The sequence below is a fragment of the Pseudorca crassidens genome, chromosome X (genome assembly GCF_039906515.1).
Source record: "Pseudorca crassidens isolate mPseCra1 chromosome X, mPseCra1.hap1, whole genome shotgun sequence".
In the NCBI taxonomy this organism is placed as follows: Eukaryota; Metazoa; Chordata; class Mammalia; order Artiodactyla; family Delphinidae; genus Pseudorca; species Pseudorca crassidens.
The window spans coordinates 77,509,871-77,529,200 of NC_090317.1; the positions used below are offsets into that span (position 1 = coordinate 77,509,871).

Genomic DNA, 19,330 nt, shown 5'->3' on the forward strand with positions numbered 1-19,330 from the left:
CTGTGGCTCACAGCCTCTGCACAAGGCAGTGTCTGGCAACCAACTGGACAGGGGTACAGTCCCACCTACCAGTGTCCTCACAGTAATCAGCCCACCACAACAGAAGGACCCACACAGCCCACATAGAGGGAACCCAGAAAGTATACTGTCTTTTCTCATTCAAGTTGTGATTTTACTGATTCTTGGTATGATGGAACTCTGAATCATATTAAAACAATCTATTTTAGGAGGCAGTAACCCTGTTTATGTTTAGCATAAGTCCTGGCATAACTTTGTGTTCCAATGGCAATGTAACTTTCAGAGACTTTGCTGTGCTCTTCAGTTTTGCTTGGTCTCTCTGGTGTCACTGAGGTTCCTGTTGACCTCTGCCAGAACCATTATTGTCTCTGGGTAGGAAAAGGGATTCTCCAGCTTACAGGCACAAAGAGTGCTTCTTGGGCTGCAGCTTACTATGTTGGGATTCTCCTTGCAGTTGCTTCCTAATGTCTAACTGGGGGAGGAGAGTCTCTGGTCAACAGAGATGAAGAGCAGCTTCCATGGTTACTTGATGTAAGCAAGGCTCCTCCCCAGTCCCTCGTTCCAGAGTCCCAGGCCCACCTGGGCTGTCCCTAGGACTCCTTTTTGACTTTGGGCTGCATTCTTCTAGGTTAGGTGTTAGGAAGATGATTTGTTGCTATGTTTCTCTATTCTTCTTCAGGCTGCCTTCCTCTTCTCTATCTTTTTGAGCCCTTCTATTGTTGTCTTTTTTTTATTATTTCCAAGGTTTATTTATCTCCAGAGAGAGGTGAACCTATGGCATCTCATCTAAACTGGAAGTCCAATTTATGTTTTTCAAACATCACTTTTCTGCATGGAGAATCAATTGTAGGAGGCTGGAGTGAATGTAAGGTTATAAGCAGGAGGCTACCACACAAATCCTGGTAACAGATGGTTGTGCTTTAGTCTGGGGTGGTAGCAATGAAGATAGAAACAGATGAATAAATTAAAGATATTTTGGAGGAAAAGCAAACAAGGCTTACTTTGCGATTTCTGACTTGAGCAATTGAATGGATGGAAGTGCCACTTAATTGTCAAAAACATCTCCTACATCCCCACAGGGAGAACACCCATTACAAAAATGCATACTTTTCTGTAATACATGGGCTTGAGCTTACATTCCCCAATCAGGAGCAGAGTTACACATTCAGAAAAAACGTATCCCCATCCCACCTACTTCTCCTTGTCTCAGATTCGTGACTGAGACCACCTTCCATTTGCATACAGATTACAATAATTGAGTAGAGTCCCCAGAGTGCACTGAGTTTTCAATAACCTTCACGTTAACAATACACCAACAGAGTTCTGCTGTTAAGTACATTGATTATGCAATGGTTTAAATACTCTCATTTGATTTTATCACTAAAAATCCAAATCTTCTCCCTACTCCACACCCTGTTATGTTTCTGAGACTTCCAGTAAAGCTCTCCACAGAGCCATTGACCACAGTAAACCAAGATGAATGATGGGCTCTGGCCTGTGTTTTACCCTCCAACTTTCAACATTATTTAGCACCTGAACACCAGCTTTGTGGATTTCTACAGTTAATCTGCAAAGTGTTGCTAACTAGGCAGACAGTTTTGCTGGAAAGACAGGAAAAGGAAAGTTGGATTCAATATGGGTAACAAATGATGGAGATTAGTGGAGTTTCCATGATATAGAAGGATGAAGCAGGTATTTGGAGTCGAATAGATGAAGGCTTGAATCCCTACTCAATTTTTAGCTGAATGACCTGGGGTAAAATCACTTACTCTCTATAATAATTTGTTTACTAAAAGGTAAAACAAAGTATCACCCTGATAGAACTAAGGGAAGTAAAATGCAATCAGGTATTAGATGCTTTGTAAAGTGTAAAGCACTATGCATTTCAGTTATTATTTTAACTGTCCCTGATGCCTCTTCCATTTTCCACTTGCCATGTAAAATGGTATTATGGATACTATAGTAAGAATGGGCCATCTTATCTCATCCCTAATCTGTGTCTTGTCTGTGCTCTCTGACCAAGGTTTTAGAGAGGCTTGAACTTGTAAGTGACAAAGGAATATTGCTTTAAATTACCAGAGGAAGGACTCTACCCTATAAAGAGGCCCCCAAAATTGCAAGTAGACCTCTCATACCCCCAACTACCAAAAGAGCCCATTGGATCTGTGCCCACCTCTCCTTGCCCAGTGTAAAGGTTTGAGCTTAGTTTCAGCCCTTTATTTCCCTCTGGCAACTTTTCTTTGCATTCAGAATACTTTTGGCACTTATGGGTCAAAAGATGGTACCTACCACTCTGATTCTGAGGCTTCCTCTTGGGCAGCTTCTTCACTTCCAAAACACAAACCTGCAGGGTCCACAAAGGATAGGCAGACCCATTCTATGACCAACACTAGTCACCCCCACCAGTCTCGCTGAGTGCTCTCTTTTTCAATAACAGTCACAACTTCCCAGAGGCCACAGAGACAATCAAATTCACCAAGTTCACTCTTATGGTGTTCTAACAAGCACTTTAATGTGTAGGATTTTCTGACTAAAACATGGAGAGGACACTCAACATTCCCTTCAGTGCAAATGCACCAAGAACTTGGAGTACTGCCTTCCTGAGGAGCTTTTGCCTCCAAAGGTTGTAGTTGCTCATGACAACAATATTCCATCTACCCACTTAACCAAAACAGTCCACTGCCAAGAAGAATCAAAATACAAGTTGGATCTTAAAATCCCACCTCACCCATTCCCCATCAAGACTATGTTCTTAGTCCTAGTTTAGATTTGGATTATCATCACAGCTCACTTAGCCTCAGTTCAAACTGAACTTGCCTAAGTCCTGGAAAGCAGTAGAAACCTAATCAGTGAACCTTACTCTTGGTATCTACTTTGTGAGAGGAGTCAGTTTTTAGAAATTTCCAGACCTTCCAAGTGTCAGTGGGTGATATAATATAGCTGTTGAAATTTGTGATATTAGATACTAGGGGACTCAGCCCCAGGTGCTCAAGTGGAGTAAAGAAACTAAAGAAAAAGAAAGCATATCATTTCCATGTAAATAAATTAGTGAAGAAATACTCTTTTGAGTTTGATTCCCTCCTCTGCCTCTCTAAAACCCATTCCCCTTTGACAATGACAATGAGGTCAGCTGCTAGTCCATGACCTGCTGGGAGTGTGTCCCAGATGTGCAGTTCCAGGATCCAGCTGTTATTGCTTGAGAGACAGAAGCTTGAAGCTGTCATCCAGGATGGACCTCCTGTTGCGCCGTAGCTTTCTCTGCCGATGCTGGTACCACACCACACCACCAAGAGCCAGAGCAATGAGCAGGAGAGTGACACCCATGGCAATCAAGACAGAAGTCACTATCTCGATATCCTTTACAGGGATCTGCATGCCCAGCATCCTCACATTGCTTTCTCCAATGTCTCTGGGAATTGCTACTGAAATGGAACAAGAGGCAAGTGGGAACCCTGCGATGGAGAATATTCTAAAATGTCTTATTTTATAGTCAACTCTGGGAGAGGAGAAATAAGGTCATCCAAATAGGACAGAGGAACTATCCTTAGCCCTCAAAAGATCAGCCAATGATGACAGATACGGAGGTTACAGAGAACCAGCGTAACAAAATGTCATAGCTGAGAAAATTATTAGGAAGCATTGAGGCACCAGTCCCCCCATGGAAAGAGCTAACACTCAGAGTGAGAAGGGCCTTGACATATTTCTTTAAATATATAAAAACCTGTGATGTAGAAAAAAAAAAAGAATTGAATTTGGTTTGCGTGGTTCCAGAGGGTAGAACTGGGAGCAGTAAGTAGAAACTCCTGAGAAGCAGTTTGACTCAATTATCTAGCTTATCAATACTCACTTTGACCATTGGACCATGACAAGAGCCTGTCTCTGTGCTGTCTGGTCTCTCACATCTTTGCGTCATTGTAACACTGATGTCACATTGATCTTTCTAGGTGAAATATCTAATTTTCTTAGTTCCTGGCATACAAACTTTTGATGATCTCCAATCAGCCTATGGAATAAAGCTCAGACTCAAGTCAGACATTGCAACTCTCACGATCAGGTTCTAACTTAGCCTACTCTTATTTACTATCTTCAGGGATAGCAACTCATTCTTTGTTCTACAGAATGGGTGAGCCTCTTCAGGCTTCCAAGACTTTCTCATGCTGCTCCCATTGCCTGAACACCCTTTCTTCTTCCTCACCATTCTATCCCTAGCTTAAACATTATATGTCTCAGCAAAGCTTTCTTCAATTCAGCTGTATAACTAACAATGGTCTTTCTTTTGTGTGCCCAAAGTACCTGTACTGTTTGTACTCCCACAATTTACTTCCTTGGGCTAAGTGACCTAATCCACCCTCACTTCTGGATTTCAGTCTCCTCTTTTATAAAATGGGGATAATAACCATACTTAATTCAGTGGTTTATTGTGAGGCTTGAGTGAGTTGATATTTATAAAATATTTAACATAGCTCCTGGAAGACATCAAATGCACAATAATTGATCCGTTGTTATTATTGTTTCCCCACTTTAAAAAAATAACATAGTATCCAGCACTGCAATTATTGTCTCTGTGTCTCATTCCACTTTTAGACATGAATCTCTTGGAAAATAGTGACTATGTCTTACTTTTTTGGTGTCTCTGGCAGTTAGTATGTGTTTGATGAATGTATAACTGGATGAATCAATATTCTTACAGAACTGAGAGAAGATGAAATATAATGAGTTCAAATGGAAGCTGGGAAACATTCTGGTTTTGAGTTTACATTCTACCACTTACTTCCCTTGTGACCTTGGAAAAATCACTTTCCATCTCTCAGAAAATATTGGGCTTTAGTAGACCACCAGTTTTGAGGGGTTTTCCTCACTGTTTAACGTTTTTAACAAACAAGAGCTTATGAGGATGTATGTATGTATGTACACACTGATATGTAAAAATGCATATACAAATGTATGCACAAAATATGTATATATAAAAATATATGTGTGTATATATATATATATGTATATATATATACAAATACATATACATATATGTATGTCACTCTGCTCTCTCTGCTTCACCTTACCTCTCCCTAATCCTCCAGGACATACCCTAGTCCCCTGGTTGACTGTTTATAAGATACTTAGATCATTAGGACCTTTCCAAACAGAGCTGAAAAACCTCCAGACTAAACTGAAAATCTCTAACATCTATTCTAGCCTCTCACAACTTTATGAATCTTTCTCAGTTCAGGTACAAATGAGGTAGAGAGTGAAAGCATTATTTGAACCCAGCCTGGATAGAACAAGAAGCTCTATTTTCTGGAAGTACAGAAATGGATGGTTCTAAAGTGTCAACTATTTAGTATTCTATAGATGAAAGATTAATTACCTGGTGCAGACTGAATGGCATTTGTCCTAGTTTCACACTGTCCTTGTGGGGAATTCATATCTGTACTATAGCACCTTCATTCACAACTCAGCAAGACCTTGAATTTTATTTCCCCTCATACATTAGTAAGAGGATAAGATAGCAGCCTTCACTGAGGATGAGGCAATTTTCCTCAACTCAGGAGGTTGGGCATGGGGGTCAGAGAGAATAAACCTGCTGAGGGAAGCTTAACTGGAAGCTTAACCTTAGATTCCTGGCTTCTGAAATCTTAAATAAATCTCAGGATGTTTTCTGCTAGTATTGAGGTCCACATTGCAGCCATATGAAACTCATCTTCTAGAGGCACTGAAATTTTCCCCAAATGCACAACATATATAACTACCCAATCTGTGTATCCTTCTCCCTACCTTTTCCAGTCTCTTCAGAGATGATGGTGGTAGTGCTTAAGTGTTCTGGAGGAAAAAGAGAAAAGAAGTTAGTCCTATTATTCTTCCTACTTATCCACAGGCTTGTTGTAGGAGGTTAGCAATGGTTGGAGGACTCTCTGTGATATAGTAAGCAAAATGGAGGTGACTGGAATTAACTGTCTTGTGATCAAAGTCAGTATTGGTATGTGGATTTGATTTTGAGCAGTGACACAAAATATAAGCAAGAGCATAGTCTTAGGAGTCCAAAAGGTAAGTCACCCCTCTGCCAAAATTTACATATTTATTGACACTTTATCCTCATTATTGCTTTTTGCCACCTTTTCCCAGCCTTCCTTCAGGAAGCCCCTGTTCTTTGTCAAACCTGCATCCCTACATATTCAACCTTTTTAGAATACTTCTTCCTCTTCTTGCTTTAATGAGGCTGAGCTCTTTTCTGAGAACTATACTTCCTTTATATCTTCTCAATACTGTTTTGAGATTATTTATTATTCCTCCCCTTTTTGCAAAGATCCATCTCTTTTGAGGCTTATATTACTTGGCTAAAAAATCACAACCACTTCTTGTCACTGTTACCTAGCAGTTTTCATTCATGGAAGTCTTTGGTACGTGGCTCAGTCTTTCTTGTCTTCAATTCCCATCATAAGTGTCGACCTATCCAACACTTAAGCCTCACAGTTTTTAGACCTCTTAACTCTAACAAATTTCAAATATACTCCAACTCTATCAACCACTCTTATGGTTACATTGGGCTAATTATGCAGACTTGCTCCATCTCATAAGTCTAAAATCTAACAACAGCCTCCTATTCTCTCCATGTTCTAATGCTATTTATTCTATTTCACCTGTTATTTTCTCCTCTCATGAAGACCTCTAGCTCCTGGACACTTCCATTTTTCTCACCTCACCAGTTTCATCCTGTTTTTTTCTTCCATTCCTGGCCAGGCTGGACTCCATTGTCTATCACTTCAACTACTAACTTACCAGGAATATTATAATCATTTGCTGAAACCCCAGTAACTATACTTTCATTGTATTTTTTTCTGGTATTATGATGAATGCTGGTGGAGAAACATCACACAATTGTAAAGATCAGTATTCTTTGGGTCCAACTTCAACTAAGTCCTCAGTGCTGCTTGGCAATAATTAATTTATTTCCCATCACTCAGAGTAACTTTTCCCCCACCACCCAGAGTGGTTATTTCATAACCACTTTGCCCACTCTTCTAAAGCCCCTTACACTACCATCTATCTTTCATTCTTAGTAGATGACTCTGTCTCCTCCATCACAGATGAAACACAGACCATCAGACAGAAATATCTACCTTTTTGTCAAGCCTCTCACCCAAACCTACACATTGGTCTTTTCTGTTTTCTTTCTTCTTTTAGTAGAAAAAAATGACCTTACCCCACTCTAATATTTTTTTGTAGCTCTGACTTTCATCCCCTGCTTCTTCCCTGGGAAGCCCTTTCCAACAATTAGTCTTTTATTCCCTATCTGTCTTCAACTCTTCCCTCTGGTTGGCCTGTTAGCTTATATGTGATTGGAACAATATCAAATTAGACCATAGTCTGTCAAACAAACAAAAGGTAAATAGGTAAAATTTATGGACTGGCTCATTATTATAGAGAGAGGTAAGTTATTCTTATTCATGGAAGTTCCTTGATGATATGTATTGATGCAGTCTCTTATCTATTAGATGGTCCATATTTGACATGACCCGTTACTACACATGGAGAAAATCTATTGCTTTGGATCTATAGCATCTTGATGATATATCAATTTACCACTAGAGTTTGATTCTAAGGACTGACAGGATACAACAAAGAATTATGTGTGCCTGTCTGGGTGGTAGGGAATAGTACCACAGTAGTAACTGGAAGACACATTCTAGCAGTATGTGTTACCAGAGAACAAAGTTTTCCAAAGATATAGGAAATCATAATGTACAATTATTCATCTTCCTCCCTGGGGGTAAATAGCAGAGTTGTATTTTCTACCCTGGTTTGCTAGCCCTGTTTAAATGTCTAAAGACATTTTCCCACTTTCTATTCCTGCTGACAGAATATCAATGGCTGGGAATCCCAGAATACCTACCTCAATATAACCAGTTTTCAAAACAGCATGACTTTAAAAAAAAAAAAAAAGAACAGGAGAAAAAATACCTCTCTGGATTCATGTGGGTCCCTAGAGTTTCTATTGAGCCTCTTGCAAGGGGGATAATGATGAGTACTGGATTCAGGTTAAGAGACTTAAGAAGTGAGACTCAATGCTTTGATGACCCAAGGACACAAAATTCAACACAGCCTACTCTTCTATGTTATTGGTGGTGAACAAAGATTTATTGGTAAAGAAAATACCCTGGCTATTACGTCTCCATATAACAAATACAAGGAAAAAGTTTTTTCCATCCTTGTTAGCATCTGTCTGGGATTAGTTGTAATTGAAGGCTAATATCTCTTTCCAGCCTTAGACAATCCCCACAAAACAAACTAATTAAGGGGTGACTGTTGGAATTATATTTTTCCTTTTTATAAAAAAAGAACTCATTAATAAGATTCCTTTGAAATAGTTAATACCTCTAATAAACTCTAAAATAATAAATTTACATACAAATTAAATGTATTCAAAGGAAGCAAATCTACACTAAGCATCAATGCATACAGCCCAGCCAGGCTGAGTCAATTCATGTGAGCTCAACAAGTATCAAAGAAATTAGGAGGGGGCATGAGCAGGGGAGCAACAGGGAATGAGAAATATTGGTTGGGAGAACACTAGAAGGGGTCTGTTCTGTCTTCTTGGGATCAGAAGATGGATGCAAGTCACTTCTTGGATTATCTGGTTCTTACAGGCTAGATACAGTGCCACAAGATATCCTAATTAGGCTTTACCTCTTTGGGACAAAACCATAAAGACAGTCTCCATGCCAGCATGGACATGGTCTGTAACATGACAGTGAAGCAGCCATGTCCCAGGGTTGCTGGTCACCATCTCCACAACCTCAAAGGTCCCTGGGAACAGATCCACCACGTCTGCCCGGTAACTCTCTCCACTCTGCAAGAGAGATTGTGGGTGAGAGAGAGAAAGTGAAGGGTAGAGATAGTCTCAGAACTTATAGGAATTAAAAGGCTTGGGTATCCACACCAGAGACATGGAATTTCAAGATTCACAGACCAGAGAACAGCTTAAACATTCCATCTTATCCATCTCTTCTGTGAACCCACCCATACAAACTGACTCAACAGAGGAGACTTTCTCTCCTCCTACTTTTTCTTAAAGTGTCCCAAAGTAAAGTTCATTTAGTCTTTCATTAGGGGGATAAAAACTAGTATATCCATACATTTTAGCAGGCTTAAGCCTTGACCCCTAGGAAGGATCCACATATTTACTTTAGAAATGAAACTCAATTTAGTTTCTCCTCTATGCCACCACCTTTATCAGGACTTCTAAGTCTTTAAGTCCACATTAATGCCTACAACTCTGACCCCTTTTCCTAAGACAAAATTTCTTCTTCAAAACCCACATGTAGTCCCATGTAGGTCCTGAATTGAAGTTCAGGAATGGATTAAGGACTTTCAGAGATTGTGAGACACTACTCTGAAATTTCTTACTCAGGATGACTGCTTACTGGACCTCAAGTCCCTGACTGAGACCTAATTACATTTATTCCTTCAATCTCCTTATCACATAAATGAGCCATTCATTTCTTCTATATCATAGGGGAAAGCTAAGGCCTGGAGGGCAATGACTGACCTTGGGATACAAAGCCAAACTAGAATTCCCTGATCAATACTCCATGTACAAGACCTTTCTTCTTTTAACTGATTATTATCATGTTTCTTTTTATTCTCTTTTTTCTTAATGGATATCAAAGCACTCTGAGGGACTCAGCCTCTTTTCCAGCTCACCCGATAGAGAAAGCTTTCTGCATGGAAATGGACAGTGTGTAGGTCAATATCTTGTCCCATGGCCAGCATGTACCAAGCCACTCGTTCTCCTTGGTACATGGTAAGGCCCCTGAGGTTGGCATAGAGTTTTCCATTAATGGCTGTAAGAGAAGAAAACTATTTTATATCTCTCATTTTGACTTACCACTGCCACTACCCTAGAGCTAATCCCTATCATCTCTGATGATAGCAATACCCTCCTAAATTCTCTCATTTTTATTCCATTTGTCCCTCTCCAGTCTATCTTCCACATTGGTGTTACAAGAGTGGTCTTTCTAAATAACTAATATGATCATGTTATTCTGCTGCTTAAAATACTTTAATAGCTCCCTCCTGCCAAAAATATCAAGTCCATGCCTCCTTAGCTCAGCCAACAAGGTCCTTCAAAATACAGCCCCAAACTACCTTCCCAAACTCATCTACCATTATCTAACATATTTATTTCAATTAAGGTGATTTTTTCACCATCCCCCCATATGGTCCCATATTCATGTTCTCTGTGTTCTTGCTTATGTTTCTGATCTTCCCTCCCAGAAATTTTCCCTACTTTTATCCATCTTTTCAAAGCCCAGTCATACCTTCACCTCTTCTAATAATACTTCCCTGATCTAGCGCCTCTCAGCTCCTCTCATTGCCTGCATTCTTTTCCACAACTAAACTCCTCCAATACTGTCTGTACCACCCTTTGGAACTCACTAGAAACTGCCTTATACATTTACCTATCTTTTAATTTGTGGAATTTTATATCCCCAACTAGGTTGTAGGTTTCTATTAGGCAGGACATAAATGTATATACTATATTCCTTGTATTCTTCAGAACACCCAGCAGACACCTGAGCCTACAATAAATGTTTAAAAAAATACCTGTCACATTCTTGGAATTTATAATGATATTAACACATGGGACTCATCATCTGCCTCTTCCCAGGCCACATCCTATGCTTTAAAAACAACAAACCACTCATCACCATGTTAATTCACACTGTCAAGACTATGCCCAGGATACACACCCCCACTTTTCATGTTCTCACAGAGGGAAGATGATTTATACTCTACGTCCCAAGAGAGGAAATAATGGAAGGAACATTTATAGCCTATTTACTCTGGCCAAATTTTGTATTTGAGAGAAGGGACTAAATACGCTTAACTCAGTCTGACCATAGAAAGTGGTGCAGATGGATTTGTTATTCCATCATGGGGAAGATTTTATCCCTGTGAAGGAGGAGGGTATTGTTGTCCCTCTACGTCAATGACAGGATGAAAAATCTATCCATTGTTGGGGTAGTATTAGTAAGCCCATTTTGTTGCAGAACTAAATTCAGTTTGCAAATTAGCTTTCTCAGTAAGTTCACATTTGATCTTAAGCATCTCTGCCTCTTGCTCAATTGGTTCAGGAATCTGGAAGTGAGAGAAAGGGTATTATTTGTTTGCCCTCAGACACCAACATTATTTTTTTTCTCTAGTGTCAGCACTCAGAGAGTTTTCAACAAATATTTGATAGGTAGATAGATTGATACCTGAAGAGTTTGGATGAATAAACACATAAACAAAAAGATGGAAATGAGCATTATCTAAACCCCTGCACTAGCAAGATCTGTGTCCTCTTTTCATTTTGGTTTTGGGCAATTTATTTCTCTGATTTGAAAGGAGCTAAAAAAATTCATTTTGTAAAGTTTGTGAATCACTGGATTCAATGTGAATCACTCATATTTCCATCAAGGGGAAATAGCTAGAATCTGTGTGACTATGAGATACTACTTTTGAGTTCCAGTAGAGTCACTATAAAAGCTGCAACTTATCCTCAAATCAAAGAAATACTACACTAGAAGAGATAGTGAGAAATCACTTCATACATTCTGCTGCACTTAAATTCTCCCTCTTCTTTGAGATTTTCTCTATTTTTTTTAAAGATACACAAATCTCTAGAACAAAGGAAGGCTTGAGTGCACAATTTACCTCCAAAATCCATTTGAGCATCAAGAAGCTCTTATTTGTATGAAATATAACCCAGTATGCTGCTCTCTGAAGCTCTCTCTCCAATCCTTCCATCTGTAAATTGAACCTTTGTTTTAAAAATAGATTAAAAGATAAGCTGTCCTTCATTTGACTATATTAGAATATATTGAGAAAACAGATCTCAGATCCAGAGTGGTAAGGAAATAAGATAATATTGAGAAACTAAACTCAGAATTTTTAAGTAGAGAGGCCCTAATCAGCCAGTGCACCAGGTACATTGAGGGTCATAAATGTCCATCTTGCCTTCTCTAATATGTTAAAATGTGCTAGTGTCACCACAGCAACTTTACAGAGTCAGCTTCCTGCTTTCTGGGCACTTGAACTAACGTAGACCACATTACCTATTTTATGTATGAAATATATAATACTGTAGTAGGAGACATTTCTTCTAATTTGTCCCCATTCCACCTTCCTATCTTTTCAGAAAATATGCTCCCTTGGGTTGTGATGGGCCTATCAGATACCCCCATGCAGCCAGTAGGGACTTCTTTGGAAGAGGGTTAGGTTCTTTTCTACAGACCATGCATTTTATTGCTCTCCAAGAAAGTCTCATCCTGTAGGTTAACATGGCCTGGATCCTGGGGCCCATAAGTTTCCACATTCTCTTCCAGATACCAAGACTGGTTCTCATCAAAAATCAAGAATAACAAGGCAAATTCTCGGTCCATGTCATGCCGTCCTCCATTGGGCTCTAGGATGCCCTTTCGGCAGATAGCCAAGGGTCCCACCAGGCCACTGTACATGTCCTAAGGATAGGAGGAAGAGGGAGAGAGTGAACTAGATGGAGTTGTTTCTGGGTGGTAGTGCTCTACAGAGAGACAGGCTAACATCCAAGCCCATTGTGCCCTCAGCACTTCATCATAATGTCTTGTATTTATAAGTACCTCATCTATATTATCTGAATTCATCCTCACAACAATCTTGGGACATAGGAAAGATATGCTATCTCACTTATGATTTACCTCTGCTGGACTATTCGTTGATCTCCAAACTCACCAATCATTTTCACAACACAATGCCTTTTCTCAGGCTGTTTCTTCTTCCTGTAATGCCCCCCCACCACCATATCCCTATCTTTTATCATACTGCTATTCAGCTTTCAAGGCTCAATGTATGTCTACCTATCATTATGTTGCCTTCTCCAGTTTCCCCCTCATTCATCCTCTCCTCCAAGCAGAAGTAATCACTCTCTCATGGACCCCCACAGCAGTTTCTATTAAATGGTTTTATAGAGCTGCTAATACTATGCTATATTTAAATTTTATTCTGTGTATATATATATATAGTTATATTTTATATATTTAATGTCAACGTTATGTTTATATTCATCTGTCTCCCACAACTAGATCATACTCTTTGAAAATGGGAACTGTATCTTACATTTGTATCATCCAAAGCACCAGGTAAAATGTAGTAGGCTCTCAATAAATGATAGCTGACATCTGCCTGTGGATGGGTGGCTACATAGATAAGCCCATTTTCCAGGAAACAGAGGCAGAATGACTTGCCTAAAGTCACTTCAAAAGCAAGACAGAACAAAATTTGGGCTAGAAACCCAATCTCTTGACAACAAATTCTAGGCTTCTTGAATGATAACATACTGCCTTATATTATCCAAGAAGAAGAAATAAGGAAGAAAATCCTCAGAACTAACATGTGATGCTACCTATTCCTTTCATCCCTCCTCCTAACTACTAGAATAAGCCCAGCATTTGAGGAATTTCACCTGAACCCTGGACTTTAGTGCTGGGCTTCTTACTACATCTGTTTAATAACTTCTTTTTACTAGGCAGCCTGCCCAATTCTGAGACAACTCCAGGAAGCCAATATTGTCTTTACCTTGATGGGATCCACTGCAGAATAATAGATCCAGGAAACACAAGTAGAATCATTGGGCCCAGGGCCAGATCTCTCTGGGATGTTCCACTGGTAAGTGAGAACCTCACCTAGAAGTGGTAACAGGAGTCTCCAGTTAGACCAGATCAGAAATTTCTCCCAGTTCCCGGGTATCCCTAAGAGGCTGTGGCAGGTGAGTCCCAGGACCTTTAAGATATTTCTCCATCATTTCCATATCAGTCTTCATTTTATTTTTGTGACTTTATTCTTATCCCTCCTGGGACACCCTCAACATCTCTTCTACTGTCCCTATCTTTAAATATTCAGGTCCAATACTCTAGTAAGGCAGTTCTGCTACTATTCTCCCTGCTTATAATGACCTTCCTTCTTTGGCTCTGTTTTGGTCTCCCTATCCTGCTGCTGCCTCCTAAATGCAGCTGTTTCTTCAAGGCTCTGTCTCTAGTCCTCTTCTCCTCTTTTTCCATACTGTCTCCATGGAAGATTTAAGCCATCTTTCTGATGTCAATTAATCTGCGTGTATTGATGCCTCAAATACTTAGCCAGACTTTCCTTGTCATTAAGCTCCAATCCAAAATGGGCATAGAGAGAACGTACCTCAACATAATAAAGGCTATATATGACAAATCCACAGTAGGCATCACACTCAATGGTGAAAACCTAAAGCATTTCCTCTAAGATCAGGAACAAGACAAGGATGTCCACTCTCACCACTATTATTCATCATAGTTTTGGAAGTTCTAGCCATGGCAATCAGAGAATAAAAAGAAATAAAAGGAATACAAGTTGGAAAAGAAGAAGTAAAACTGTCACTCTTTGCAGATGACATGATACTATACATAGAGAATCCTAAAAATGCTACCAGAAAACTACTAGATCTAATCAATGAATTTGGGAAAGTTGCAGGATACAAAATTAATGCACAGAAATCTCTTGCATTCCTATACATTAATGATGAAAAATCTGAAAGAGAAATTAAGGAAACACTGCCATTTACCATTGCAACAAAAAGAATAAAATACCTAGGAATAAACCTACCTCAGGACACAAAAGAATTGTATGCAGAAAACTATAAGACACTGATGAAAGAAATTTAAGATGATAACAACAGATGGAGAGATATACCATGTTTTTTTTTGGAAGAGTCAATATTGTGCAAATGACTCTATTACCCAAAGCAATCTACAGGTTCAATGCAATCCCTATCAAATTACCAATGGCATTTTTTACAGAACTAGAACAAACAATCTTAAAATTTGTACTGAGACACAAAAGACCCCAAATAGCCAAAGCAGTCTTGAGGGAAAAAAACGGAGCTGGAGGAATCAGACTCCCTGACTTCAGACTATTTATTTGTTTGTTTGTTTGTTTGTTTGATGGGATTAACAGAAACAAACTACTTTATATAAAATAGATATGCAAAGAGGATATACTGTATAGTACAGGGAATTATAGCAATTATCTTAAAATATCTTATAATGGAGTGTAATCTGCAAAAATATTGAATCATGATGCTGTATAACTAAAATTAACATAATATTGTAAATCAACGACTGAACATTGGGGACAGAGTCAAGATGGCAGAATAGGAGGATGTGGAGTTTGCATCTCCTCACAAATACATCAAGAATACATTGGAACAATTCTCAGAGAGCACCTACTGAACACTAGTGGAGGACCTCGGACACCTAAGGGGACAAAAAAATCCCCGAGCAACCAGGTAGGATGAAGGAAAGGGGAAAGAAAAGTGGAAACAGGATGAGACCAGTGCCCCTGAGGGGTAGCTAAAGGAGAGCAGAGGTTCCTACACTCAGAAAAGCTCACTTACAGCAAGGGGGACAGTGGTGACAGAGAGGGACTTTCAGGGGATTGGGAGATTGGAGGGGAATGCAGCAACCAGTATGTGTAAGGCAGGACAGAGTAATACCTATTTACATAGTCTGTGCCACAGCCCTGCACACCCCAGCCTGAGTTGTGTGTAGGAGGGCTGGGTGCTGGACAGTGAGGTTTGGAGAGTGGACCCAGGGAGGGGGTAGCTGTTGGTTGTGAGGAGACAGCCTGAGGCAGCAGGAGGGAAGGGCTCCATGGCCAGAAAAGTTTGCAGAGGAAGCCCAGGCCACTATGGAGGTGAGATGCAATTGTTGAGTGGTGTGCAAAGAGCAGGACTGCCATTGGAATGCCCTTTCCCACCCGTTTGGCTGGCCTCCTTGGGCAACGTAAGTTGTGCATGCCTGAGCAGGCTCACCCACCCTGAAAACCAGGGTTCCCCTCACCTGCTCAGGCCTTGGCAAGCCTGCTAGGGACCCAGGCCTGAGCCCTACCCCTGCCAAAACCTCCTCTGGCCACATGGGTTCAGGTGGACCTGAGCACAACTCCCCCAAAGCATCCATGGGCTGTGTGGGTCTTGGCAGCCTGCCACCACCCCTGACAAATCTTCCTTTGTCCACGGAGGTCCTGGCAGGCTGAGCACCACCTTTCTCCAAAGCCTCCTCCATCTGTGCCAGCCCCTGAAGCCATGCCCATGGAAGTCTGCACCCTGGCTGGCCTATGCAAGCATGTGTGCTCCAGGCCAGCTTCAGGAGCAGATGCTGGTGAGAGGAACACAAGCAGAGGTGGGGATGACACAGCTGGTCCAGAGACCTACCAAGAGGTCTTGGAGGAACTCCTGGGGAGGTGGGGGTTGGCTGTAGCTCACCGTGGGTGCAGGGACATTGATAGTGGAGGCATCACAGAAGTTTCCATTTTTAAATTTTTTATATTTTTATCTTTAACTTTATTTTTTAAACTTTTAAAATTATTTTATTTTATTTTATCTTTTTGCTGTTGTTCTATTTTGCTTTGTTATTTCATTTTTATTTTTTCTAAAATATTTTTTATTTTTCTTTTTATTCTTTGTTACTGTCCTGCTCTTTGTTATTTGTTGTCCCTTTCTTCCTGTTGGTTTGTTATTTTGATATTTTTGTTTAGTTTTGTTTTGCTTTGTTTATTATTTTCTTTTGTTTTTATCCTTTTTTTCTAGTTTTGATTTTTTTTGTGTGTGTCATTTTTGTGTGTTTGTCTTTTGTTCACTCAACTTTTCTTTTAGTTTGTTTTTTGATTTTCTTTTGTTTTCAGTTTTCTGTTTGGGTTAGTTTTGTTTTTATTATTGGTTTTGGTTTGGGGGCTCTCTTGTTCATTTTGGTGTCTTCTTGTTTTTTTGCTTTCCTTGGGTTTTTTTTCGTTGTTGTTGTTTGTTTGTTGTTTTGTCTTTTGTTTATTTTGATTTTTTTGTTGTCTTTGGTTTTATTTGTCTGTTTGTTTTCTTTTGTTTGTGTGATTGTTACTTCTTATTTTTGTTGGTTCGGTTTTGTTTTTATTATTTGCCTTGGGCTTTGTTTGTCTGCTTTTTGTTTGTTTATTTGTTTTTGTCACATTGTGCAACTTGCAGGATCTTGTTTCCCAGGCCAGGGGTTAGGCCTGAGCCCCTGTGGTGGGAGCACCAAATTCAAACTGCTGGGCTATCAGAGAACTACAGGTCCCAGGAAATATTCATCACTGTGAGGTCTCGAAGAAGTCCTCATCTCAGCACCAAGACCTGGCTCCACCTAACTGCCTGCAAGCTCCAGTGCTGGACGCCTCAGGCCAAACAACCAGCAAGAGAGGAAAACAGCTCCACACATCAACAAAAATGAGATGACAGAGAAATATGTTACAGATGAAGGAGCAAGGTAAAAACCTACAAGACCAAATAAATGAAGAGGAAATAGGCAACCTACCTGAAAAAGAATTCAGAGTAATGATAGTAAATATGATCCAAAATCTCGGAAATAGAATGGAGACACAGAACAAGACAAGGATACCCACTCTCACCATTTCTGTTCAGCACAGTATTGGAAATCCTAGCCACAGAAATCAGGTAAGAAAAAGAAACAAAATGTATCCAAGTTAGAAGAGAAGAGGTAAAATTCTCACTATTTCTAGTTGACATAATACTCTATATAGAGAACTCTATAGTCTCCACACAAAAACTATTAGAACTAATAAAGAAATTCAGCAAGGTTGCATGGTACAAGGTTAATATACAGAAATTTGTTGCATTTCTTTACACTAACAATGAAATATCAGAAAGAGAAAGTAAAAAGTAATCCTGTTTAAAATGGTGTCAAAAAATACCTAGGAATAAACTTAACCAAGGAAGCGAAAGACCTATACACTAAAAGTTATAAAACATTGAAAACAGTAATTGGAGATAATTCAAGGAAATTGAAAGATATCCCATGCTTTTAGATTGGAAGAATTAATATTGTTAAAATGTCCATACTACCCAAAGCAATCTACAGATTTAATGCAATCCCTATCAAAACACCCATGATATTTTTCACAGAACTAGAAAAAATAATCTTAAAATTTATATGGAACGAAAAAAGACCCAAAAATTTCAAAACAATCCTAATAAAAAAGAACAAAGCTATACTTCCAGACTTCAGACAATACTACAAAGCTACAGTTATCAAAACAGCATGGTATTGGCACAAAAACAGACATATGGATCGATGGAACAGAATAGAGAGTCAAGAAATAAACCCACACACCTACAGTCAATTAATCTTTAACAAAGGAATCAAGACTGTACAATGGAAAGAAAGAAGTCTCTTCAACTAGTGGTGTTGGGAAAGCCAGATGGCCACATGTAAATCAATGAAAATATAACACTCGAACACTTCCTCATACCATATTCAAAAATTACTCAAACTGGTTTAAAGACTTAGATCTAAGACATGAAAGCATAAAACTCCTAGAAGAGAACAGAGACAAAACATTCTCTGACATAAATCATAGCAATATTTTCTTAGTTCGGTCTCCCAAGGCAAAAGTAATAAAAGCAAAAATAAACAAATGGTACCTAATAAAATCTAAAAGCTTTTGCACAGCAAAGGAAACCATCAATAAAACAATAAGACAACCTGTGGAATGGGAGGAAATATTTGCAAACAATGGAACAAACAAGAGATTAATATCCAAAATATATAAACAGTTCATACAATGCAATATTGAAAAAAGAAAGAACGCAATCAAAAAATGGGCAGAAGACCCAAATAGACATTTCTCCAAAGTAGACATACAGATGGCCAACAGTCACATGAAAAGATGCTCAACATCGTTAATCATTACTGAAGTGCAAATCAAAATCACAATGAGGTATCACCACACACTGGTCAGAATGGCTACCATCAAAAAGTCTACAAACAACCAATTCTGGAGAGGGTGCAGAGAAAAGGGAACCCTTGTACACTGTTGGTGGCAATGTAAATTGGTTCTCTCTCTATGGAAAACAGTAGTTTCCTTAGAAAACTAAAAATGGAGCTACAACATGATGCTGGGCATATATTCAGAAAAGGTGAAAATTCTACTTCAAAAGATATGTTCACCCCAACATTCATAGTAGCATTATTTATAGTAGCCAAGACATAGAAAACACCAAATTGCCCATCACAGATGATTGGTTTAAGAAGATGTGGTATAGATATACAATGGAATATTACTCAGCCATAAAAAAGAATGAAATATTGTCATTTGGAAAAACATGGATGGACTAGAGAATATTACACTCAGTGAAGTAAGTCAGACAGAGAAAGACAAATACTATATGATGTCATTTATATGTGGAATCTAAAATATAATACAAATGAATCTATATACAAAACAGAAATAGACTCACAGATAT

The 19,330-nt window shown here is 39.2% G+C and overlaps 1 protein-coding gene across 5 annotated transcripts in view; it reads right to left on the reverse strand.

Annotated features, from left to right (window-relative positions):
- Positions 1-2,505: 2,505 nt before the first annotated feature.
- Positions 2,506-19,330, reverse strand: part of HEPH (hephaestin) — a 96,080-nt gene continuing 79,255 nt past the window's right edge. For 3 of the 5 annotated variants that reach the window (XM_067722778.1, XM_067722780.1, XM_067722776.1), the window contains 6 exons: positions 13,612-13,718; positions 12,293-12,518; positions 9,718-9,857; positions 8,701-8,863; positions 5,791-5,835; positions 2,506-3,440 (listed from right to left, as the gene is read on the reverse strand). In XM_067722778.1, coding sequence (XP_067578879.1) covers positions 3,208-3,440; positions 5,791-5,835; positions 8,701-8,863; positions 9,718-9,857; positions 12,293-12,518; positions 13,612-13,718 — 914 coding nt within the window. In that variant the 3' untranslated portion in view covers positions 2,506-3,207. The remainder of the gene's footprint in view (positions 3,441-5,790; positions 5,836-8,700; positions 8,864-9,717; positions 9,858-12,292; positions 12,519-13,611; positions 13,719-19,330) is intronic. The other 2 variants (XM_067722781.1, XM_067722777.1) reach the window with 1 other exon arrangement.